The 25,987-nt window shown below is 37.7% G+C and overlaps 4 protein-coding genes across 4 annotated transcripts in view; 2 read left to right on the top strand and 2 right to left on the bottom strand.

The window, feature by feature from the left end:
• Positions 1 to 25,987, bottom strand: part of LOC108116806 — a 56,872-nt gene that overhangs the window by 29,367 nt on the left and 1,518 nt on the right. The window contains 1 exon segment of the mRNA XM_017228853.2: positions 25,904 to 25,984. Coding sequence (XP_017084342.2) covers positions 25,904 to 25,984 — 81 coding nt within the window.
• LOC108116886 lies at positions 299 to 25,949 on the top strand. Its single transcript, XM_017228985.2, is given in 10 exon segments — positions 299 to 387; positions 1,194 to 1,343; positions 20,704 to 21,224; positions 21,369 to 21,928; positions 23,123 to 23,704; positions 23,853 to 24,631; positions 24,687 to 24,811; positions 24,813 to 24,893; positions 24,950 to 25,092; positions 25,150 to 25,949. Coding segments are annotated over 9 exon segments (3,396 nt in total). The 5' UTR covers positions 299 to 387; positions 1,194 to 1,291; the 3' UTR covers positions 25,703 to 25,949.
• On the top strand, positions 4,479 to 5,105 carry LOC108116889. The gene is made up of 2 exons (XM_017228990.2): positions 4,479 to 4,895; positions 4,961 to 5,105. Exons 1-2 carry the CDS (start codon positions 4,508 to 4,510, stop codon positions 5,008 to 5,010), a joined length of 438 nt encoding a protein of 145 aa, XP_017084479.1. The 5' UTR covers positions 4,479 to 4,507; the 3' UTR covers positions 5,011 to 5,105.
• Positions 18,950 to 20,303, bottom strand: LOC108116887 (testis-specific serine/threonine-protein kinase 1). Its single transcript, XM_017228987.2, has 2 exons — positions 20,182 to 20,303; positions 18,950 to 20,121 (listed from the first exon to the last, which is right to left on the bottom strand). Exon 2 carries the CDS (start codon positions 20,068 to 20,070, stop codon positions 19,165 to 19,167), a length of 906 nt encoding a protein of 301 aa, XP_017084476.1. The 5' UTR covers positions 20,071 to 20,121; positions 20,182 to 20,303; the 3' UTR covers positions 18,950 to 19,164.

Here is a 25,987-nt window from a genome sequence, read left to right as displayed (position 1 = left end):
AGCAGCAGCAAAGTTGAGACCTGACCTAAGGCAATATAATCAGCCAAGATCCCCTCAGCCCTCCTTCGCTTTGAAAAATTCCCTCCATCATCATTGTGAGTCACAAAGCACGCGACTTGTGGTCACACAAAAACCCCTGAGAAAAAAAGAGTAAATTTATTACGAAAAAAGAGTAAGCATAAGGAAAAAAAGAGAGAAACCAAAGCAAGCAGTGCAAAAAAAACACATTAAATGCAAGCAGTGCGGCGCCAGCGATCAAATAAACAAACGCGCAGCCGCCAAACCACATTCAGTTTCAATTTGAACGCTGCGCATGCGCCGTGTATAAAAAACGAATTCGCGCGCTCCGACCTCTTCGCATCGCTTTTTTCTCTAACCATTTTTTCGGTTTGTTTGTCACAAATCATAAAAACATATTTGATTTTCTTTTAAACTCGCCAAAACCCACCAAAAAAAACCCACAAAGACAAATCGCTTAAATTATGAACTGTCAATATTAGTTACCATTAAAAGCCCGCTGGGTGTTTGTTAAATATTTTCGACATGTGAAAGTTGCCTTTAAAAAAACCCGAAATTATAATTCTTATAAACAAAAAAATTTGCATTTTGGTGTAAAATGACAAAAAATAAATTGTGAAATTTATGAAAAGTGAAGTAGAACAAGTCGAATGAGCTTCATTGTGACCGCAAACAAAACAAATGACCCTCTCGAATGTATCTAGATCTATGTCCCAATTTCTTCGCCAGAGTGAAAGAGAGTTATAGATCTTAAGTTTTTATTGCAAATCAAATGAGTATATTGAGATCTGCTTAGGCTGTAGAAAATATTGCACAGTAAACACAAAGAAAAGTATGTTTATAGAGGCTTAGCGAAAATCTCAAAGATTTCACTTTAAAATAAAAGAAAACCTTTTCCAAAAACTTTTTAGACAGGTTTCCCCCACTCAAAAACCTCTTCAGATTATTGAACAATAAAAATAAATACAAAATGTTTTCAAAACAAAAAGCATTCTTTTCTTTGTCAAGCAAACTAATTTATGCATTCTTAAGATAAGAAGACAACGCCCCTTTCCTAGAACTATATATTCAAAATATTTCCTATGCAAATAGTGTTTGTTTTTTTGTGGTTGTTTTCCGATAATAAACTCAATTAATTAATGGTGTGTGTTTGACCGTGTGTAAAATACTTTCAGTTGCTTAACAAATATGCTTTACTAAGCCATAAACCAAACTGGAATACGAGAAAGTAAATTAAATAATTCAAAGTGTGAGAAGAATCAAGAGGAATAAAATGCGGATCCCCAAGGGAAGATTGAGTGACTGGCTTCTGCCATTGGCATTTGGTAAGTGCAGATCTTTAAATTACCCGGTTTTACCACTAAACCAAACTTAGTTAGAATCGATAGAAACCAGTTTGTTGGTCCCATTTCGTTTTTGTTACTTTTATTTTTGTTGATTGGGTGACTGAACGGGAGCAAGGTCGTTTATGTCGCACTACTAACAATGTCGTTTTATGTTAGCCTGCCAAAACAAAAAAAAATGATATCTTACAGCTTATGCAATTCCTATATCTATCGCTTAACTCCCCCTCAAACTGCCAGGTACTGCAAAAATGCATTGCTTTACAAACTGTCAGGCCATTTCACTGCCGGGCTTTGACCATCAATTGCCGTTGACAATATGAAAATGAAGTTTAAATACCTTGGATGCGACACCGTCCGAAATCCCAAATACGTGCGCAAAGTTGCGTTTTATGTATATTTGTGTATCGTAGCGAAAGTACGCGAAGCGGTGGATCCATCCGTGGATTCATCCATGTCTGCCAGACTCTGGCTCCGGATAATCCGCACAGTGGACACTGGTTTTATGATATTTGTTAACATTAAACCTAGCTTGAGCTTAATTATGTTTTTATAATGATTGGGGAACTTACTCTACTTTTTATAGGCACTAAATAATACATAGGGGGTGTACTTAAAATTGCAATTTAAAAATTTAATTTAAAATAAATTGTTATCTGATTATTCATTTCATCTTAAATATTTCCTAAAAGAAGTTAAATCATCTATTTTCATAACTAAAATGTAGCAGGAAAATTTTCCTATTATAAAAATTACTTTAAACTCTCCCAGCAATAAAGCCACATCTGATAATAACAATCACCTTGTGTCATGGTTAAACATTAATCCTTGTATTGTTGATTATAAATCAATTAATAACGACATAAAAATGACAATTCCACTGTCCAAACGATAGAGTAATCTATGGAAAGCCTCGTATTGATGGAATGGCATACAAATTATTATCGCCATCAACATTGACGACGGCGGCATTCGGTGACGGTGCATTACAGCGCCAAGTGGATATCTAAACTGGACTCCATCCAGACAGACCAACAGAGAGTTGGGAATACGAATTACTAGGGGGAGGGATGGGTTTGATTCATAGTTGAAGCCGTAGCCATGGGCCAAAGTTGAGGTAAACGTGCTCCACATCGAGTGCGCGGCATTTGCACTGGAAAATGCAATTTCCCATCGCGGGAGCAAGGAATTTGTGCATTTGTCTGGCGCACTGACTTCGTGGGAGTTTGGGCAGATGTTTCGGAATTCCAAATGCTGCATCCATGTAAAAAATACCTGGAGCGACCAAAGTTCGTCCGAAAATATTCCAAACTACCTACCTAATACGCCTGAGGATGATGAGAAACAAATTTACTAGAAAGCAGCACACACACACTTCCCATAGCAATTATAATAATAACTTCCTTAAAAATGAGCAACTTGCAAAAAAGAAAAACCAATTACAGTCATCACAGTCATTCATTTAACACCCAAATTCGACCCAAGTTCACTAATAGCCACAACGAAAAGTTTACATTTTACATAATTTGCCAGTTTTGTCAACTTTCTGCGGTGCTTAATAGTTGCAGACCCACAATTTGAAGGTCCATAAATTTTCTTTGGGGCAGAGACAACCAACAGCTGCACATAGTAACTATATATATATATATGTTAAGGAAAACAAGATTTTTCACTTCCACATGGGTAGGAAAACAGAAACAAAAGAGGGGGAGTTTGGGGCGTGAAAAGAAAAAGTAAAATGTTTGCCGAAAAAAACAATAAAAAAAAGAAAAGAAAAAAACCACAAGTTGGCGGACATTGTGTGTGTCAATGACTCTGAAATGATTTCAACGCGAATTTCTCGTTTCGCTTCTCATTTCGCCGTTTACTTACATTTCACTGATCGGTGATCCACAACCGCGGGTCAGCGCCGTACGTGGACTTTATTAGCAATTGGATAATTGACATAATAAGATGGTCAAACGGATAGAAAGCAGCCAGTGCTGCGCTTCGTGGCCTCTGAGATTGATCTATTTCGAACCACTTTCGAGTGGCAAGTGAAGCTACTTGAATGTTTAACACTCGTTAATTTAAGATATGTGACTTCTGAAGATCAGATAATAAACCTAAAATGCAAATCATAAACTCTTTATAAAGGTAATTTTTCTTTACTACACTTAATATTTAAAGAATTTTTAATAAATATCAGTTCATTTATTTAATTTTTCTGATTTTGGTTTATGTTTTCTCAACGTACATGAAAGCAAACTAAATTTTTGGGTTTAACAAAATCGTTTTATTTCTAATCCCATTTAACTACTTATTTTTTACGAAAAATATTATACAAATTTCCATTTCTAAAGGCACAAAGTCACCCGGATATATTATTAAATAGTTTTAAAAATTCTACACGGGGACTTTTCTAAAATAAACAACAGAATCAGTACAATAACCTATTCCTAACCAATTTGTCAACTACAGATCGGCGCAGATAGCATTCACTTAAATGTATAAATATAAAGCTCAGTTTTAAGCTAATATTTGTGAATATTTCCAAGAATATTTAGCAAGTCAGAGAGCTTTTGATTATCTTATATCTCAATTACCGGCTATAAAAAAATATCTGATTTGCGCTACGCTATACAATGAGCTGGTTTTAAGCTGCAATTCATTTTGTTGGCAATTAATAATAGTTAAACAATATGAATAATAACAATAAAGACTTTTTAACACTCTAGAGCCGTTGCATTTTTTAACTTTGTACTTTTTATCTTAAAGTTGTGCTCTGTTTTTAAAAGTTTGCTTAATTCTGAAACACAATTTGATTACTATATTTACTATTCAGTATAGAAAATTATTAATTTATAAGCTCACTGTAGTTTAAAATTTATCTTGTACTTTATTTTTAGTTTCTACGCAGTTTTTTAGGCATAATGACAAAATTGTTGTTCTTAAGTAAACATAATTTAAAGCAACATTCTAAAAGAACATACGAATCTGTCATAGTTTTTCCATTAATCACAGTTCTCTACAAATTCAAAGGGGGGTCCAAAAACCCTATAAACTCCTAAGCCGGTTAAAGCAACAACACTCAGTGTGAATCGTATAAATATTCACAGACGCGGATTCGAGAACCTCAGTTTCCATACTAATAATCAGCGAATGAGATGCACGGCAGCAGCAGACTGACTGTGACCTTGGCCTTAGCCTTCCTGCTAACTTATTTGGGATGCACCCAAGCCCAAAACCAAGGTGACCTTTTCCGTTGCAATGTGCAGTACCGATGCTCGGATGAGAAACAGTTGGTTTGGGCCGTGGCAGACGAACGTTGCCATGTCTTTCACAATAGCTGTTTGCTGAAGGTGGAGCAGTGTGCCCGAAAAAACAGTGGAAAAACAGATCTGATTGAGACCACTAAGGAAATCTGCAAGCCAATGTGCACTAAGGTCTGTCCGGATGTCTACGATCCGGTCTGTGCACAAATCTTTCAGGAGGAGTACATAACTTTTAGTAATGAGTGTGAAATGCGAAACTATATTTGCACCAATGAGAGGCGTAAGTTTAGGATTAAAAAAATAACAGAAAGTTCTTTTTTAACGTAAGTTTAATTCTGATTTTAGCTTACTCCTACTTTGCTGTGGGCGAATGCGTTGAGAAACCAAGTGGTTGAGTTTAAAACGATCAAAAATATTTATGAAATAAAAAAATGTTTGCAGAATAATCCTAACTGCTACTGCTTTTAAAGCTATTTTTTAGTATACCAAACTAAACGTGTTTTCTTTTTTTTACCATACAAAAGTTTCTCACTTTTGTCCAAACAACTAAAGCTTACTTTTGGCTTCAGCCGGACATGACACGTACTATTCGGTCCCTAAATGCGATTTAACCCAATTATTTTGGAGCGCCTTGACCAAAAACAGGATTTGCAACACAGCAGCAACTACAGAAAAAAAAAATAAGTAAACTAAATGAAAATAAAAGCAAAGCTGTCCGCAGACAGATATGTTGCAATCATGTCTTTAATGCTTTTAAACTGGCCAACAACAAGTTGCACAACTTTTACGCAGCCAAAGTGGCCTCAGCAATATTCAAGTTCAATGTTGTCTGGCTTTTCCAAGTGGCCAGCGCCACCACACGCTTCCACCACTCGCTTCCTGATTGGCCGCGATTGATCGGATTTAATTAAGGAAAAATTTTGCATTTGCAATATGCAAAAAGAAAGAAAAAAAAAACTCATTTGAGCTGCAGCCACAAAGAAACTCCGCAGCGCCAATGTCCTCGGGGCCGTCGTTTCGCAATTACGCGATGTCCGAGAGAGCTGGTGTGGTGGTTGCAAAAGATTTTCCTCAAAGTCCCCATCGAAATCTGTCCAGGCTGTAGCAGTTCCAGCCCACAGATTTGCTTTCATTTGAATTACCTTGGTTACTTTTCATTATACTCTATCAAGGGGTGGCATTCCTTTTTGAAGCTGACAAAGATGTTTGGGGAAAACTAAAATTACTAACAATTTAAAGGCAAGCAAACATATTTATGAAATATAAATCTTTGGGTTAAGTAAATAATGAATATAATAATATGAATAATTCTTAATATTTAATATCAATTTCTATCAAAATTCAATCACTTTGAGTCCTTAGTTTGAAATGAAAACTCTTCTATATTAATCCTTAAGATTGTAAATTAATCTCTAGCTGTATCTCAAGAGTATTTGAAACCTAAAGCCTCCTCCTTTCTTGCTTGCCATTTTCATTTGGATTTGCATTTCTTGTACATTTTCTTGCTCTGAAAGTCTCTCATCCACTTTTCACCCAATGGATTTGATTGTTTTATGGCCGTTGGCAAATTTACACAATCCCACCATGCCGAATAGTTATCAACTTGTCCGAGAAGCGAACTGCAAGTCAAGTGCCTTGCCTTTCCACAGGCGGAAGACTTACTACTTACTATGCTCTGTCGAATGCAAATTTCCCACAGCAAAAATACAAAAAAAAAAACTAAAACAAGCCCAACGCCTTGTTCGACGCCTTCGATAATAACTTAATTGATTTATAGATCTCTCTCTCTCTCTCCCTCTAACCAATATTTGGACGGTCCCGTTTCTGGCTTTTGTCATCTTGCGGGGGTCGGCCAATCAAACAAAAGAGAGAAAAATAAAGAAACCGGTAATAAGAATGTGTTTTTAATTTAAGTTTGATATCTTTGGGTCATTATGTTTTGATTGTCTCATCTCGACTAATGACAAAATTTGAAAGTCAAACAGAGCATATATTCAAAACTCATTTGTTTCGCTCTCTAATTAACAAACAAAGAGAAGTTCATGTGTTACAATTTTACCTCCAAAGTGAATTCGCAAATGAAAATTGCATAAGGAAAACCAAAAACAAATAATTTACTTCAGGGGAAAATTAAGCGCTTGGCTGGCTTTAAAATTAAGGAAAAATTCATTACGCACAAAAGATTTTGAAGTAATGGAAAAGTTTGTAGAGATAAAGATATTTTTTAAGTTTAAGTAACAGCTTTTTCTGCAGTAAAACATTAAAAATATATTTTCAAGACTAGCTTTACATTTAAAAATGTAATAAAATCAAAACAAATGCGTATTTAATAGCACTTAAACTAATATAGATGTGTAAAAAGATAACTTAATTGTAATTCAATAAAAAAATGTAAGAAGCCTTACTAAGAAAGTTAGTTAAAAACCAATAAAAATTATAATTTTAAACTGATTTCGTTTAGGAAGTCGGCCTAACAACCAAAATCAATTTATTTATATATTCAAACTCATATAGACTTTAAAAACTCATAACCATAAAAAAGAGTTCTTTAAGGAAGTTTTACCATTTAAAACGAATTTGAAAGTAGTTTTTGCCAAGCCACCAAATATGGATTTTTTAAATCTATAAATTTGACTATCAATTTTTATGAATCCATGGAAGTGCTATGAATTTTTTTTTTTAACAACATTTTCAAATTAAATCACTGCAATGTGGCACATTGAATCATAACCAAAACATTGACTAGACAGACATTACCTCACACGACCGTAAAAACTGGGCTAAAAGCAAAAGCCACAAAAATAATAAGAAGTGAATAAGAAAAAATTGCATGAGCAGATGCCTTGAATAAAGCCAGCATGGAGTAGAAAGAAAAACCCCTGGCTTTAGGTGTAAACTGTGTGAATATTTTTCGGTTATTACACGCATTTTGTTATTATTATATGCCTACCCTACCCCTTACTTTACCCTCTTGCATTTATTATTATTATTTTTTGGCAACAACACCACGAAGCCTTTTGGCCAAATAAAGTCTTAAATGAAAAATGTCAACACATGAGACACAATGTTTTCCATGATTATTAAAACGAGGCAAGTGAAGAAGTGGAGTAAAGGCGGGGTGGCATGGCAGTAGATGATGTGTAATGCCAACAAAATGCCGCATTTGGTAAGAGACATTCCATTGTTATTGTCGGCGGTTGTAACTGTAACTGAGCCTATAGCCAACTCAGAAATTGCCGATATACTAAGTGCAATAACGATGGTCTCGTGCGTAACTTAAACGAGGAACGTAGTTGAGTTTGGGTAAGGCGAAGGAACTAAGTACCCTTTAAAAAGAATCTAGCATGAAATTCTATAAATTTATTCTTTACAAAGAAATGTTATTACTATAAAAACATTAAAGTAAATATCAATATTCCATAACCTATTCTAAGTTCTTTCATATGCAATTCCCATTTGAATTGCTCAATTTTGTATCTTATTTTTTCAACCTTTTACCACAGAAAAAACTCTAGCTCATCCATAAGTTATATATACCCTTTCTACAGAGTATTAAAATCAACCAAGCCGCCGTCTTGAGATGCTTATATACATTTTTCATTCACCTGATGACAGTTGACAGCATGACATAATTTGGGTATTGTTGTTTCTGGTTAAAGTCTCGGTTCGCCTTAGTAAAATTGTGTGCCACCCAGCTTTTTGGGCCAAGAAGTGTTGGCATTTGGGCTTTAATTAGTGGTCTAATTACCAAGCAAGTGATAGATGTATGAACTATGCGTTGGCCCACCATAGTGAAAGTTTCAACAGGCAGCTGAAACAAAAATATTTGTGGGACCAATTGGCGCGTGTTAAAATAAAACCCCATGACTTTTAAAATGCTACTCCACCTGCATAGATGAAATTACTTGGATTAGAGCCAAGTTAAATCACAGGGTTGACAAATATGGCTAACTGGCTAACTGAAACCGAACCCGTCTCGCACTTGTTGCCTTGTTGATTGGTCAAAATAGCTGCATAACTGAAATCGCTTGACTTATTGCAAATAAATTATATACAATAAGCGAACATCACTTGATTCGAGATGCGAATTGAAGATGGAACAGGTTAATTGGTTAAAAGTTAGCCTGCTGAAGTCGGTATTCCATTGATGTAATGACGGTGATCACAGGGAATTTAAGTAGGCTCAATCAAACGGGAATTTTCTTTCACTCATCGGTTCAGTGAATGTGGTTTTCCTTGGTGGATTTAAAAGGTTTGCATTTGAATTTTATTAGGTCATAAAGTGCAGAAATTTTGTATCTGCAAATTATTTATGGGGTTTTTAATTAATATTAATCGTTTAGACAAATACTTTTACCAGCAAATCTTTCTCTCCCTTTTAAAAGTTAATTAAAAAGGAAGGCTAAAATATATTATTTTATAATCAATAGATTTAAAATCTAAATAAGGCGTGAATCAATCAAAAAAATCTGTTAATATTCAAGGAAAACATAAACAAGCCAAACCAGCCAACTTTAAATAGAGGAAATGACTTACAGAAACTCAACGACAACCTTAAAATATCTTAAGTCCCATTTAAAACTAATATATCGAAAAGTAAATACCCTGTGATTCCCCTATTCCTAAGAAACAAGACTAAATCATACATTGAATCATCACATTACCAATACAAATTTAAAGTCTTAAACTGAGCAGGAAAATCAAATCAAATCAAGGTGTTGTGGCAATTTTCAATTACATTTTCCGTTGCATTGCACACGACCAATTGGACACGCCAACTGTTATATCAAGATATAGAGATATAGAGATATATATCGCAAAAATATTGCACGAAAGAAAACCAATTTTGTTACAAGATTAACCCATATTTCGCAGACGATGTCAAACTGACAGAAAATACAAAAAGAAAACCAAGTCAAAGTAGAACAAATGAGAATCTGATCTAGTTTAACCTAATAGTTTCAGGTTGCTACTCTGATATTAATACTCAATGATTAGTGGTTCGACTAACTCTTAGATTTATATGGCAGTAATTAATCTTTCGTAGTCACTAATTTGCTAATGTTACTCATTTGTCAACCAAGATAGTCAAGGCTGATCGTGCGGTTGCTTAGCGGGTGATAATTTATGGCCACTTTTACTCAAATATTTGTTTTGACTCCCCGACGGGTTTTTCATTAACCCAATTAGGGTCAAATCAAACCCCATCTGACCTCTTTCACTGGCCTTTAACTCAAATTATGATCTCTCTGTATTTCCCTATAAGAAACACTGCCTTATAATTAATAAAATCGCTTTGGAATGGAGTGATTATCGTGCTGTAAAGTTACCAACATTTACATTAATTAACTGCAATTAAAACTGGCCACTGGCCAGTGTATATTTATCAACTAATTGATGAAGTTGAAGGTTGCTGCACGGATAAGCTAATTATTATGTTTGGATTACGGGATTAGCCAAGCGTTTTTCTCTCTCACTCATTCGCTTTTTGTTTAACTAGGTGACTGGCCACCCATTTAAGTTCTAAAAAAAATGTTTTGGTTGTTTGGCAATAAACCAACATGCAAACACGATTGTTAACACCTAAGAAAAAAATCAGTCTACCAGCCAAGCTAAGCTTCCAAATTAAGCCAATTAATTTGGCTAGTTGAGACAACAATCGCTTGGCATGAGCCATAGTTTAGCCAGCCAAAAAAAAAAACGATATTTGGCAACCCAAAGAACGCAAAAACCTACCAAAAATGGTTAGGTCTCAAATGTTATATAAACTGCACCTGAATGTTAGAGTAATTAATTAAACTGCTTCGCATAGAAGGCTAAAAAAAAAAAGAATGTTGTCAAATTTTTGGTAACTACTATTTATGGTCTGTCTGTGAGTCAGCCAAAAATTCCATCTTACTCCAATGTCTGTGGGAGATTTTTAAGTTTTTCACAGGGCAAAAGTGCACAGGGTCAGTTTATGACGTTTCCTTTTGTTAGCCATTTTTCGTGATGGTCATTGGCATTCCCCTTGACCGTTTTGGGTCAGAGGTCACAGAGCACTTGCGAGTTCTTTAAATAACTCACGCACAGTTGAAAAATGTTTTTTGAAATTGATAACCAAGGGAATCCCCGACATAAGTGGCATTAGTAGCTTCCTGATTTAACCCTGACTAAAAATTAGGCAGCTTAATCGCTTGTCTAGTTTTTTTTCTAGATGATTTTGATAAATGCTAATTATGCGAATTTTGTTTACTTATATTTTGACTGGTTTTGTACGCTGTTTACTTATTAATGGGGTTTTAATAGGGTTTAAAAACATATTTAGAAAGAATTTTCAGAAGTTAATTAAAGTCAACGATTTAACCTCATGGAACGAGTTCACTGATTGGTTAATTTATACAAAAATTACAAACTATTGTAAAGATTTCCATAAGTTTTTAATGGTTATTCAGAATTTCTAGGAAAACCAATATGTAATTACCCATTCATCTTACTTATTAGTTTCTCTTGTTAAAATATAGTTCCCTTTCCTGTTTTTGTAATAATCACCCATCAATGTTTACCTTTGTTTAAGCACGCTCTTACAAATTCGTGCCATAGATTATGACATTCAAATGTTTTTCAACTGGGACCATATTAGTTATAGATTTTCATTGGTCAGTCAGTCAGCCAGCCCAACCCAGCAGGGCCTCCTAAAAAGAAACCCAGAAACGTGACTAACGACGGTCTAATTAACAAGATTTCTTTGTTTTTTTCCCCCTATATATATTTCTTAACCGATTTGCAGTGGTTTCTATCAACACAGTACAACACGACAACGCAGAAACCACAATGGCAACTAACTAATTCTAGTAGTTACCGATTAATTCTGTCTGTGGGTCGGGATTAATTGCCATTTAGTAATCGCTGTGGCAACGGCCTCGTCATGTTCTCAATGCTTTTGATTCGAACAACCTCAGCACCCAATTTCCGCCTTCTATGGATAGTATTTGACCGTGTTCTATGAGAACAACCTAACCACAAATCATCAGAGTTTTATTGCTTTTGAAACCACAATTTTTATTAGCTTTGCTAAGAGTGTTATAGTTATGGTGTTTGTCGGGTTTGTAGCTATTATCAACGATAGTTCGAAAAGCAAACCTTTATTTTTATTACTTGCGAAGTAACTTTAAAAAATGTAACATTTATAGTATGAACCAAAGATCTTAGAAAATTCTTTCTAAAAACTCTTACTATTATTTTCCATTTTGTTAGTCACAAAGAGTAAGAGTATCTAAAATTCATCGACAAGAACTATCTAAGTTCTTACTCTCAGCAATTCTGAAAGATTAAATTAATATTTTTTGAGGAATCGCTGGCGGATCTGTTAGCAATCTGCGAGTGGCGGACCCACATTTGGCAGCCATTGGCAGCTGGATGACCTTGCCGTTCCGATCAATTTCATACCATGGAAATATAGATCTCGATCTCTTGATTTCTATAGCGCTGCAAATCGATCAAAACCATAGCCATAAAACACTAAATTGAAGTTGTGCAGTCGCAGTCGTCCGTTGTTTAATTTATGCAATGTTACCGTTTTTCCATTTCTGTTTTTTATGAGTTTTGTTCGCGGCTTTTGTTTGTTGTAAGTGAATTATATTTAAATCTGTTTTGCCTGGCTTGGCTGAACTGCGAGTGATAACAATCTCTTTCGAGCCATTTGTTTGTTTTAGCTTTTACTTTGTTGCATGCACAAATAAATTACATTTAATTTGCGTAATAATTTTTCAATGGCAAACATTGGATATATTTCTGCATTGTTTCATAAGAAGTTCATTACAGAATTAGCTTAGTGAGGCCAGAACCTATTAACTATTTGCGATTGTTTTTTTTGGGAAAGCCTTCATAAATTATTTGGGATCTGTAACGATTGTCGCCGGGTCAAGCCGTAAACGCCATTCGAATCGTGCTTCATACGCCCCGTGGACCACAGTGGGATGTGGGCATTTGATTTTTCTAACTAGACGACGGTTGGGGTTAAACGTTTGGGTCATCAGAAAAACAAGGAAAACCAGAGGCAATGTGATTGTCTGGAGAATGTGTGAGAGACAAATTTATTACCTCCATTTTGGGCAGCCTTGGGGCTATAAAGTTAGATAAATTTAATAAAAATAATGATTTTATGTAATATTTGTTATAAGATTTCTTCAAAGTTATATGAAAAACCAACATTAAAAATCATTACTCTCATTCTTTGTTCAGCAATCCATAAAGATCTAATCATAAAACTTTATACTTTCAAGCGGATCCGAATAAATTGCTTAACACACTTAACCTAACTCGTAAATAGACAATGAAAATCTTTATCTGAAATGTTCTTGTTTATGTTAATTACAGTTTTTTCGAAATGAACCAATAAATACACCCACCTGTTGGTCAAACCTTTTTCTTTGATTTTATAAAATCAAACGATTAACATAATCAATAAAATTAAGTCCAAGTCCAAATGGTAAACGCCGAAGGTAATAAAGTTAATGCCAGTAAAAGGAAAAAACAAATTACATACATTTACAATTCCCATTTGAGGAAACACATTTTGCCAATGAGGAAGCATTTTTTTTTGCAGAGCTTTTTTATGTTGCCAACCTGGCCGTGAAATGTACGAGTAAGTTTTATAATGAGATGCAACTGACCGATGGAGTAGGTGGAGTGAGTTTGCAAATTTTGTTAACTAAATGCAGGCAGAAAGTGTAACAATCATTTTCCATTTCCATACAATTAACGGTCGGCCAATGATAACAATTACTTTGCCAAAAAAAAAAAAAAAAAACATTTCCATGGATCGCTGGACGTCTGAAACTCAAGTGGAGGTGAATGGCAAAAAGGAGATTCAAACTAAAATGTTGAATATAAATTGGTAACGGATAGTGGGAGGATTAACCTTAGTCATGGCGACTATTTCTGCTTTTTTTGAGATGTTAAGAGCTAAGGAAGTGCATTTCTGAATTACAGCGGAAAGAGCTAAGAAAAGGCTTATATAAATTGCAGAAAACTGGTAGATTGAAAGGTATTTTTCTGATTTTACTATCTCAGAAGTTGAATGTTTAAAAAATAAATATATTAAATAATTGACAAAATACTAACTAAAGTTAGCTTAAAACTTAGTTTCTCATGACAGAGTTAAAATGCAAATCTCTTTGATTTGCTGATTGGGTAAAATCAATTCTGCAATTCAGTTGACAATTTTGACTTTGATGAACGCAGTTTGATTTGATGCAAAAACTAAGACGTAAACGGGTGTCACTGAGGCTTGTGTTTTTCCATGTTTATTTAATGGGCGGTTAATTTTTTTTTTTTTTCTTACTTTGCTGTCCGCAAAACGTCAACAAACACAGTTCAAATGCTTATAATGGGTGCCAGTGCCAGATTGCGACATTTGCAAACGTACCGCGATAGCCGCTTGGGAGGAATGGGAAGGAAAACCCATTCACTTTTCTGTTTCTATTGCAATTGTCGTCGTCACCGACGACGAGCGGAAAACGTTTGGAAAATAACAATATAAACTCAACAAAAAAGTTGCAAATTTTTGTATTATTTTATTATTACCAAGTTGTAAAAGCCATTGCCCAGATCAAGTTACAGTTTTGCCCCAAAGCGGATGTTTGGTTCTGGCTAAAAGTTAATTCGATCGGCACATTGCATTTGATATATGGATTAGACAAGTTCTCAGCGATTGGCAGTAGAATGCAGCTTAAAGGTCGTGCCTAAACAGAAACAATAAGATATAAATAATATAACTAAAGACATTAACCAGTGTGGGCAGTTAAAAAAAGTCTCAAATTTTTGGGTGTGAACGGCAGCAAATGGCGAATTACTCACGATTGGTGTGGCTAGAATGAAGTTAACATTTCACTTAGTTTGAATTAACTTAAACCAAAATAAAATCAGTTTTTTAATCGATTATATATGGGAGTTAAGGACAACGAGATTCATAGTTAGCTTGACCTTAGTTCCTTTTTCTACTCCGAAACTTAAGAATCACGTTGTTAGTTTATCTTTCTAAAGACCAAATCTAGGTTTACAGCTACAACCTGCATCTTTATTTCCGCAAATTTACTAGATAATTAACAAATTTGTAGTATTATTAAACAATAGCAGGTCACTAAGCAAGTAGTTTCCATAAAAAAACAGAAGTAGCAATTTAGTTCGCACTTTAGTTGGCTAATATTTGGACCACCCGAAATGGTTCGATTGGTTTATTGCATTTTACGGCCTCTATAATTTGTCTTCTGGCCAAAAATGTAAGTGAAGGCAAATCTGAGGCCGCCGTGTGCCTTTGTGTTTTGGACAGCCAGCAATTTGAGCTTGACTTCTTGGACCCGCCGCCGACTCGTGTATAATGCCTGCTTTACACAGATGTGGAGTTTATAGTTTTAGTTTATGGCTTACATGGGCGACTTTACAATTTGGACCATAAATGGCCAAAGGCGCTATTGGTATCGTTTTGGTCATTATAATTTTTGACTCGCTGGCTAGGCTGAGTGGCACAATAATCGGATCCAGGGTATCCCATCCAGGCAAATCAGTTAGCATCGTGCACAATTCGCTAACCTCAGGCAGCTGATGATGATGATAATGATGGTGATGTTGATAATGATGATGCGTTTGTTGGCCAAAAGCATTTCAAAACAAAAGCGAACGAAAAATTAGAAATGGGTGGCAGGCGAAATGGTTAAGTGGAAATGGTCGAGCCGATGACAAAATTAAAATTCATTCACGCTCAAGTAAATATTTACGCAATAAATTTGCATTTAATTGCATTTGAGCGATGCACATACCGGTGGGTGGCCACAAAACACTGGCCCAAAATCAAATCAAATCAAATTAGAAAACAATCCACCAATGGACAGGCAGCAGCAGCAGCAGCAGTAGCACTCCAAAAACGTTAAACCACCCATTTACCACCTTTCCCACTGAAAACCGAGTGACCAAAACAATTCGATTGTCGTATCGAAATCTAATCAAATTATGCGCCAGAAATGTCAAAAAAGCGTGAAATGTTTGGCTCCGGGCCGAGTGAATTAACCCAAACAGGTGAGTACTCCATGTCTGGTCCACCTGTATGCCACCACCATCTCTCCACTCACCATACCCATTATCTCTATACCCATACCCGCCAGAAATCGCATCAAAATTGCACAAAATAAGAAGCGCTCAACAAATCATTTGCAAATTTTATGCAAAATACATGCAAAAGTGCTTGGCAAATATGGCCTGATCAGTATCTGTATCTGTATATCTGTATACTCCGCATCTCTCTGATTTTGACCACGAACATTTTTGGGGAACGCTTCTCTCGATTTGAACTAGAATTTCAGCTGAGAGGGTGGTGGAGGCATCCAAAAACAGCGACTGTGACTGCGGCTAAAATGTTTTTATGCGGTTCGCTTAATGTGTTTTGGCCATAAACCAACTGACAACTGGACAAAACAGCTAAAAACCCACGGGTTCAAATGTCCAAAAACCGGGAGAGAGTGAGTGTGGCATCCAAATGACAACGATAACAAGTCGAATCCCCTGAGGGGTCTCCTAACCATTTCTCTCCATCAGAAATCATTCTCAAACTTTTGCCTGCCTGCGTTTATTTGTTTTCGTGGCCGACTAATTGCATTTTCAACATTTCCACAGCACCAACTCCCCTCCGTGTTTATATTGTAATTGAAAAAGCATTCGCTTGGGTGTGCCATTGGCCATGACAAGTTTATTTAGGCTAGCCACTTCCTCCTTCTTTTTCTACTTTTCTATTAACATTGCGTGATTTTTTGCCATCTCAAAATGTTGTTAAAGAAACAAACAATTATATTAGCCAGCCTGGGAAACTTTTTTGCATTGAGTAATGTTCAGCAGAAAAAATAAGAAGTTCGATTGTAGAGCAAGCATAAAAAACAGCAAGGCGTCTGTCATAACTTTTTATAGTCTCTTTAATTATATAACCACATGCAAGTCAGTACCAAAGATTGATGGGCTTAAGTCAAGAAAATGTTCTTGAAGTTCGCAAATATGTAAAAGATTATAAAAGATTATAAGTTTTCCTTTAAACAGTAGTTTTTTTGAAAACAAACTAACCAAAAATAAATCCAAATTTTAACCAAAACTCATACCCTCAGCTTATGATTGGCAATTCCATTTACGGCTTGATTCTATTGCAAATCCCAAAGCCAAATATCCAAAGAAAATTATTAGCAATATATGAGAGAGGGAAATACAACATTTTTCAAAGGATTTATCACAACAGCGCCGGAAGTTGGAAGGCAGATCTAATAAGCCAGAAGCTTCCGAAGGGGGGGACGACGACAGACAAAGACAACAGCATAAATCTGACACGTTGCCCCAAAATTAATTCCATACGAGCCACTTGGGAGCGAGACTCTCGGCTGGATATTGGCCACAGCCAGATGGCAGATGAGCCATCGCAAAACATTTTAGTGCCCCGCAGGCGGCGATGCAAGCAGCAACACAGACAACTTATATTAATTAATGCAAAATTGCATTACGCATACGCACAGGTGTACGGTGTAGAGGAGACTGAAACCTGGCCAAACACATGAAAAAGAGTCGTAAAATGAAAACTCTACTCCGGCAATAAAGAAAACAACAAACTGCCAAACGAACCAAGCTATGACATACTGAAAAAGATCAAATAAAGACCGACATTTTGGGGTCATATTTAAGTTTAGGGATGTGAAAGTTAAAACAGTTTTTTTATAGTTGAAATACAAGAATGTTGCAACCATTTTTTAATATGTTAAAAAACACATTAAATTTATAATTTTTCAAGTAAATATTTTAGAATTTCTAAAACTTAGAACTTTGTAAAGATAATTCCCATTCAAGTTTAAAATATAATCCCCAACACTGCAGTGGGTGGTAACACTGTACAGTGCAGCACACACTTTACTCCCCATTTCTGGTGTCACACATGCAACAACAAGACCTTTCTTGCATCTAAGTTGCCACTTAAGCCTGGCCTGGCCCGCTCTCCAATGCAAATTATCTGCCCCACAGCTCTGATTTGGCTCGAACTTTCGGACACTTATTGTGAGACTGCCGACTGTCGTGGGGCCCGACTCCCAAAGTCTGCAGATTGCTGGTCGGCATGGCAACTTGCAACACATGCCGCACAGGACACACGATTGAATGCTACGCCAGGCCAGGCTAGGCCAGGCCAAATCCAAAACCAGGAATGGCGAAACGAGCAAATCACACAATTACTTATGTTCCACAATGATTGGTCACATGGCACGGCTTAAACAAGACTAACCCGAAATTAATTCTCCCCAAATTATAACACATTTTGATGAGTTTAGACGGAGTTTGTCTCCTTTCTAAAAAAAAAAATTCTTTGACATAATTAATCTGAATGAATTTGTGTTTGAAATTTGGTAATTTCTGATCTACTGAGAGTTTAGTAAGGAGAGGAAAAGCGAAATAATTACTTAAAATGTGTTTAATGAAATCAAATTTCCTTAAATTATAAATCATTTTGATTAATTGGCCGTCTTATTATAATAAGCCAAAGGCCATTTGACATAATTAAATTTGTGGTATTTAGTGACTAGTTTGTGAGGTAATGCATGACTTTTAGGTAAACTTTAAACGTTGTTGTTTAAAGATTTTGGCCTTAATTTGAGCCAAGAAGGGCTCAACTTTAAATTTTAAGATTTGTGAATTTTAACGATTAAAAATTTGAGGTCTCTTACACTCCTTCTACTAAAATACCAGCCTAATTATTAAATATTAATAAAGTTTTAAAATACACTCCATTCCACAATCAGTGGCGCATCACTGACGTCTTTCTTTTCACTGTCGTCTAGAGCGGTGTGTGTCTCCACCCCATGGAGGCTCATTTTGTGCCTCTGCCGACTCTGCCACGGCTCACTAAACACGGCCAACAGAAGCGGAGAGTGTGGCCAACAATGCACACGATAAATAAACTGCTATTGGCCATATGCAGTGGGGAAAGATGCAAGAAAAATTTGTTTGAAAATTTACCTAATGCTATTTTATAATAGTTTTTCTTTTACGGTTATGACAGCGCCGCTTGGTTTCTGTGGTTAAGCTCCGTTGACTCTGGGTTTCTTCTGCCCCAATCCAAGTCGTTTAATTGTAAGGTTTGCACTTATTGCACAATATCGACTAGAGGATTGAATGAAATGAATGTCTTTTAATATTATAGATAGAAAAGGAAAAAACTAGTTTGAAGTTTAAATCTTGGATGTCATCTTAAATGTTTGTACAGAAATTAGTTACAGAAGAAATTTCTTTCTTCATATAACTTTTTTGAAATAATTTTTAAATGGTAATTTATCTTCATTAATTTATCTTTCATTTTTTATTAATACCATACAAAATATAAATATGGATGATGTGTTTCAGATAGAAGATAGCTCTATCTGAAAAATACCAGTGAATTTCTGAATTTCTGTGAAATCAACACGCTCTTCGATCTGTCGTTCGACTCACAGAGTTAGGGGTGGTTCCTTTGAGGTTCCTCAGGAACCACCGGAAAATCCAGTCTTCCAGCCATTTTAGGGGCCTTGTTGCGAATCCTCACAGGAACGCAGCCAGGCGCAGTTAAGAATCTCACGGAGATTCCAGCGAGCACTGGCCTCCGGCTCAAGCAGCACCGAAACCGTAGCCTTGGCTTGGGCTGAAATCAATTCCTGCAGCTTCCGGCGGAAGGCAAACTTGCGATTGCGTTGATCCTCTAGCAATTTGGTCAAGTTAGCGTCATCGAAAGGCATTTTGGCATTCATCATGATGAACAAGATGACGCCAAGGGACCAAGCGTCTGCTAATTTTGGATCATAGGGTCTTCCGCAAACAACTTCCGGTGCAGCATAGGCAGCAGATCCGCAGTATGTCTCAGATTTCAGCTCCTGACCATTGGCGTCCCGACAATAGCGAGCGAAACCAAAGTCAGCCAGTTTAATATTAAGCCTCTTGGAGAGCAGGATATTCTCGCACTTGAGATCCCGATGGGCGATGTCCAAATTGTGCAGATACTTCAATGCCTTGGACATCTGCAAGAACCAGATCTTTGACTGTTTCTCATCGATGGGACCGGATTTCTTGATGTGCGACAGTAAATCCCCATTCTCCGCATACCGCATAAAGATGAAGATCTTGGGACCACGTTGCAGGATGCTATGGATCTGTATAATGTTGGTATGATCGATCTTGGTGAGAATCTCCAGTTCACGCGGAAAGAACTTATTGACAAAATCAGTGGGTGCCTTGGCCTTGTCAATAATCTTACAGGCCAAATGTACACCATGTCCAGCATCATCGGCATAGCCGGCTGTAATAACCGTGGCATACGATCCTTCACCGATCTTGTGTCCCACATTATAGCCCCTCTGTGCCAAGGCATCTACATCCGAGTTGCGAGCACTTAGCTGACGGCTCCCACTGCTGGAGGTATGCTTGGACATGTTTATGAAGTTCTCGGCTCGCGTGTAGTGTAATGGTCCAAGTATTACCAACTATATAGTTTGGTAATACCATCAGTAAATGATTTTGTTTTAATTGATGGTCATATTTACCCTTAAGTTGGTTGATTTCACAAACTTAAATTTTTTGCCACTTTGAGTATTTATATTTCTAAAATCGAATCCAGAAATTTTGACAAAAGCTACAAACGTTATGAGAAGTGAAAGATATATAAAAAGTAATTGCAAAACCTTCTATGATTCGTGTTGAATGTGTATTTTGAACGAGCAAACACAGTCTACTTGGGTTTTGCCATTTTTATAAGAAAGTGTCTAAACTGTAACATTATTTTTAGTTTATTACTTTATTATATAACAAAAATGGTTTAAGAAGCCATTGAAGCAATTAGTTAATGGAAAACCAACTAATTTAAGTGGTCCCTAAAGCCATTTGAGCAAATAGAAACTCAAGACTTTGAATATAAAATTGGATATGAGTCCCTCTAGCGAAAAACCAAACCAAAACTGAAGTAATATTCTAAATTCCTAGTCTTTATATAATAGTAAAAATAGCTAATAAATTTAAGACTTTGTTTTTTTGTTAAATTATAAAACTAAAATACATTTCTCTTACAGTTGCCATCCTGATTCCCTTCAGCCAATCCACTGGCTCTGTTCCCCAACCCTCTCAAATCAACAGAAACTCTCGAGGCACCCACAACAACAACAGCAATAGCAACAGCGATTCCGAACTGAGTGCCTCGGAGCGTAGTCGACGACTGATACCCTACATGGCCTTCTATCTGCCCGCCCCCGAGTTGCCCATCAATCAGCAGTATGCCAGCAAGCACTCGTCATCGGCTGGAGGGGCACAGCTGCAGGCACCGCTGCCAGGAAGGATACCAGTGCCGTTGGCCTACATGCCGCAACAGAAGCACCATCCTCATCACCATGGACCACCGCATCCACCACCAGTACCGCATTATCAGTCCGGAGCAGCTGAGGTATACCACTCTCTGGCTATTGGAGGCCATCAGCATCAGCATCCACATGGAGCCCCACATCCACCACCTGGTCATGTGAAAGAGCAGCAGGCTATAAGCGATTCCGGTGGCTCCACTTATATTGCCTATAAACCATTGAACCCGACGCACAAGGCAAGTATTTAAATTACACTAAATTTCCCCTGAAAGGGTATATCATTTCATAACATGATAAATAAACTTAGGAACGTATATACATAGATCATAAATAAGCATAAGCATAAATAATCACGTAATTCATAATTTACACTCGTGCAGCACAAGACTGTGCAGCATTTTCCGCCGCTACCGCCATCGCCCAAGGAGCAAGTGCAGCAGCAACCACAGCAGCATCATCTCCTACTGCATCACCAGCAACAACAACAACCACAACAATTTGAGATACTATCACCGGGCTTGGTGGCATCATCCCAGTCGCAACGCCAACGTGGCAAACAATCAAAAATCAATTTAACGCCATTTACAGCGCAGAACACATTGCCGGGACAGTTTATACCCATTATTTATACGCCAGTGAGCAGCAAGCCGGACTCCTCCAATACCATCAATTACAACAACATCCAAAGCAACCTGAAGCAGCCAGAAATTGTCTATAAAAATTCCCATCAAACACAAATCGTTACGGATTATGCAGTCGGTGTAGTTGCCTCAGCCGAACAACAGCCATCACCATCATCATCGTCATCTGATGAGGAGTTGGAGGTGCAAAAAGAAGAGAAGGTTGAGGAGCACCATCAGCAGCAGCCGGAAAATCATGGTGTCCAAGAGGAGGCAGTGGAGGAACATCAGCAACACCAGCAAGTGCAAAACAATCCAAGGTAAGATATCTTGTCACGTGTGAATCTTAAAGGCGGAAAAAATCCCACTCCAATGCGATAGCTCAAATGTAAGTCAAGCTCCGATCTCATGGAGTAGCCAAAACCATTCGCTTGATAGGCAATTCTCACAGCCACGCCCACTAATATCTCGTGAGCTGCTCCGCCAGCTGTTGCAATATCGCATGTAGAATACAAATTAAAAATGTTGCCAATTTTGCTGCCTCTAAACCAGATTCATGTCATTTGTGCCTCTAATAACTTCTCATAAGACACCAAAGCAATTATCTTTTCATTCTCTAATTTTACAGCATTTTAGTTTTAAAGTTAATAAAATAGTTATTGTTGAAAAATGGAAGACCATTTAAGATACATAAGTTATTGCAGGTTTATAACATTAACTTTAAACTCGAATTTGCAACCAAAAAACTTTAAAATATTTCGACTTAAGCCGCACGCATTGAACTGATTCTGAGATTCCGTCTGAGACGGATGCTGTGTTGCATGCAATGCCCTTGGGCAGAAAAATCAATTGCATTAAATGTGCACACCGGACCCAATCCAGTCCAATCTCCGGCTCCGTCCGCTCTTCTCCAACTCTTGAATCCGGTCTTCCACGTCGTCAACATCTTTGCAACTGTTGCAAATTGGTGACGTAAGATCCATGACGACAACGAGATTGCGACTCCAATTGCCGTTCGATGTACAGCAGAAGGCACTGCCAGTGGGCAAAAATGGGTTGGGAATCGAACTGTGACCGACCAGTGGGGTCATGTATGTTTGTACCTCTTCACAGGCTCTTGTAGTAATTGTCAAATTGCAAATTCATGTCATAAATCGCCAGCGGGCTCAGGTCAAAAATCTGTCATACAACCGTTGTTAAAAGTGGTTTGGGAAATGGAAAAACACAACGCCAAACAGCGGAGGTTTTTACAACCACCATACCAGAATTTAACATATTTCACACTTGTTTTCCGATTTCATTAATTGAATTATTTGCTCTTTAACTTATGGTTAAATTTTCCAAGAATTCAATTGGCATTTGGAAATGATTAAGGTATATCGAAAGTAAGGACAGAAAATTCAAAATACAGGTGTTACTTGAAGATAAATTCTCCCTCTAAGAAATCAAAAGTATCATGACATTTTAGCCTAGAACCTAATCCAAAACCGCTTTGCATGATGACCCTCCCACAGCTTGGGCTACGCTTCCATCTCCGTTCCCGATTCGAGTGCAGTTACCACCGCCACCACATCCTCTAAAAACGCATTGATAATACATCAAAAACCGCCGGCATTCGGGCATGTTAGTAAATACGAAAGTTACTTCAACATGGCCCCGCCCACAACTAGTGTTGGCCATCATCATCCTCATCAGCAACAGCATCAGCATATGACGCCCCAGGAGAAATATGTGCTTTACTTACAACAGCGTATGAAACACCAAAAACATCAGCATCTGCAGCAGCAGCAGCAACTGCATTACGACTTTTCACATCCGGTGGTGCCGGCACAAAGCAATACACTAGCCGGTAGCCACCATCCACAACACACCCATCTGCATCCTCATCATCCCCAGACTAAGACCCATCATACGCCAAACAAGTATGATGGCCTGTATGTAAGACCGGATGCGACTGCTGGCCAACAGGTGCTGCACATCCCACTGCGCGCCCTCATGGCTCACGTCCAAGAGCAGTCGCACTCCCAGTCACAACTGCAGACGGAGACGCAGGCACAGCAGCCGCGTCAAGAGTTTGCCAAGGATGAGCCACTGGGGTAAGTCATTAGCTTGGTGAAGGGAACCGAGATTGTCTTTACATAATGGTACTATATACAAAAATCAGTAAGCTTTTTTCAAGGATGCGAAGTCACAATACTTCTATTCTATTATCTTAACTAGTTGCCTAACCCCAAACATTTTTAGTTCCCCAGCACCACCCCAGTTTATTGACTATCTGATAGATGGGCCCAGGCAATCATTGGATGAAGACCAGCATCATTCGCAGCATGAGCGTCCTTCGGCGCCACAACCACCGCAGCATGCATACATTCTGGTTACCACGACAGCGCCACATATTGAACACCAGCCTGCGCCACAAATGCATCCAGAAATTTCCACCCCTCGTCCTCCCATTCTCTACAATCAACAGCCCACACTTCGATTGCAGCCAGTGCATAGTTACAAGGCCACAAGGCGTCCCATTTACGTGACCACACCCTCACCAGCGGGTCCACCAACTTCAAGTCACACAGTTGAGATTACGCCGAAATATGTTTATGTTTCTGGAAAACCCAACAGTGCCCAGATTCCAGAGTTACCGAACAGAGAACCATCCACGGTAACACCCATAAAACTAAAACCCGTTTACAAATACGCCCATGAGCGACCTCCATTAACACCAGCTTATATACCAGAGGATCAGGATCAGTTACCAGATATTCGTACATCATCGCTTGCGGAAATCCTTCATAAGCTTCAAGCCAGCAATCATCTACCACAAACTCTAACACCCGACAACATCGACAACTCCATAAAAACGTTGATTCGCATATTACAAAACTTAAAGCAAACGCAAACCATTGTGGCTAATCCTCCGCAGCATCACGAAGAGCACAAGCCCAGTTCCCAGGATTACGATTACAATACGGGTAGCGAAGAGGAGCATCATTCGCAGTCGGAGGATGTAAAACCCAAGGGACCAAGTTAGTGGATTTCAAATTATAAATCTTTTCTTGCTTAATTTTAAAATTTTATTAGATAAACATCCAGGACCAAGTACTGGAAGAGCTGGCATCGACTATCCCAATTATGCGGAGATCCCTCAAACCAGTTTTGAGTGTACTAAACAGCGGTATAAGGGATTCTTTGGCGATCCGGAGACCAAACTGCCAAGTGTGGCATTACTGTGATCTCAATGGAGGAAAGGCATCTTTTCTTTGTCCGAATGGAACGATATTCAGTCAGGTAATTTAGAGATTTTAAAAAGCCTTTTAGATATGCAAATATCATATGTTTTATAGATTGCTTTGACCTGTGATTGGTGGTTCAATGTCAAATGTTCGACTACCGCCCAGCTTTATGTGCTCAACGAACGACTTTACAAGTACATACTGCCCTTTAATCCCAAGTTTCCCGAGGACTACAATGGACCAATTGTGGATAAGTAAGATAATACAAGATCTTTGAGAGTAATCATTAACTAATTTGTTATTTATCGAAGGTACTTGGCTATGAAGTTCCAAGAAATGGAGGAAAAGATGCGCCTGGAGAAGCAACGCAAGGCCACTCAGCAGGCAGAGAAACCAGTTGAAGCTCCATCCACTCCTGCGCTACCTAAAAACCACAAGCCAGAACCCAAGCATGGTAGTGGAATCAATGCTCAAGTTTATGAGCAAAGCTCGGAAAGGAATCTTCTTATCGATGATGAGATAGATGATATATCTGAACGTGGGACCTATGATACCTTCGATCAAACAGCACCCACAACTTTAATGGCACCTACGAGCACCCAGGATACCCAATCCTATGTCCTAAAACCCATTGTTGTGTCCTCCACACCACAACCAAGTCCAGAGATTGATTTTGAAGTGGGGCCAACAGCTCCAGAAAGCAGTGAAGAGGAGGATAAATTGCAAAATCTAAGAGAGACTAAGGATGCGGAAAAGAAAAGCCGTGAGACCACAAAAGTAAGCGTGGAAAAACTAGAGGTTATTGAGATCAAAACCGATGGAAACACTGGACAACTGATGCCCATCAAGGAAAGTAGCAAATAAGCATTTTCGTGGACAGGAGGAATAGCTTGCCATATTTGTAATGAGAAATTCGTCTGCGAGTTGGTTGTATAATCCCTAAATTATTCTTAGCGAGCAAGTACTGTAAATAGCTAGCTGTAAATGCAACTGTATACATACCTATAGCTATAGTGAAATAAATCTGACTAGTAAGTAAAGAGAAAAAAGTATCATAGGACTTACCTCCTGGCCATTTTGGATGTTGAGTAGAGCTGAATTTAATGAATTTAAGGACGTCGGAATTTCAGAAGCAAATCGTTGATTCTA

The sequence above is a fragment of the Drosophila eugracilis genome, unplaced genomic scaffold, assembly GCF_018153835.1.
Source record: "Drosophila eugracilis isolate 14026-0451.02 unplaced genomic scaffold, ASM1815383v1 contig_415, whole genome shotgun sequence".
In the NCBI taxonomy this organism is placed as follows: Eukaryota; Metazoa; Arthropoda; class Insecta; order Diptera; family Drosophilidae; genus Drosophila; species Drosophila eugracilis.
The sequence above is the reverse complement of the archived record's forward strand: the minus strand, read 5'-3'. Positions and strand labels throughout refer to the sequence as shown.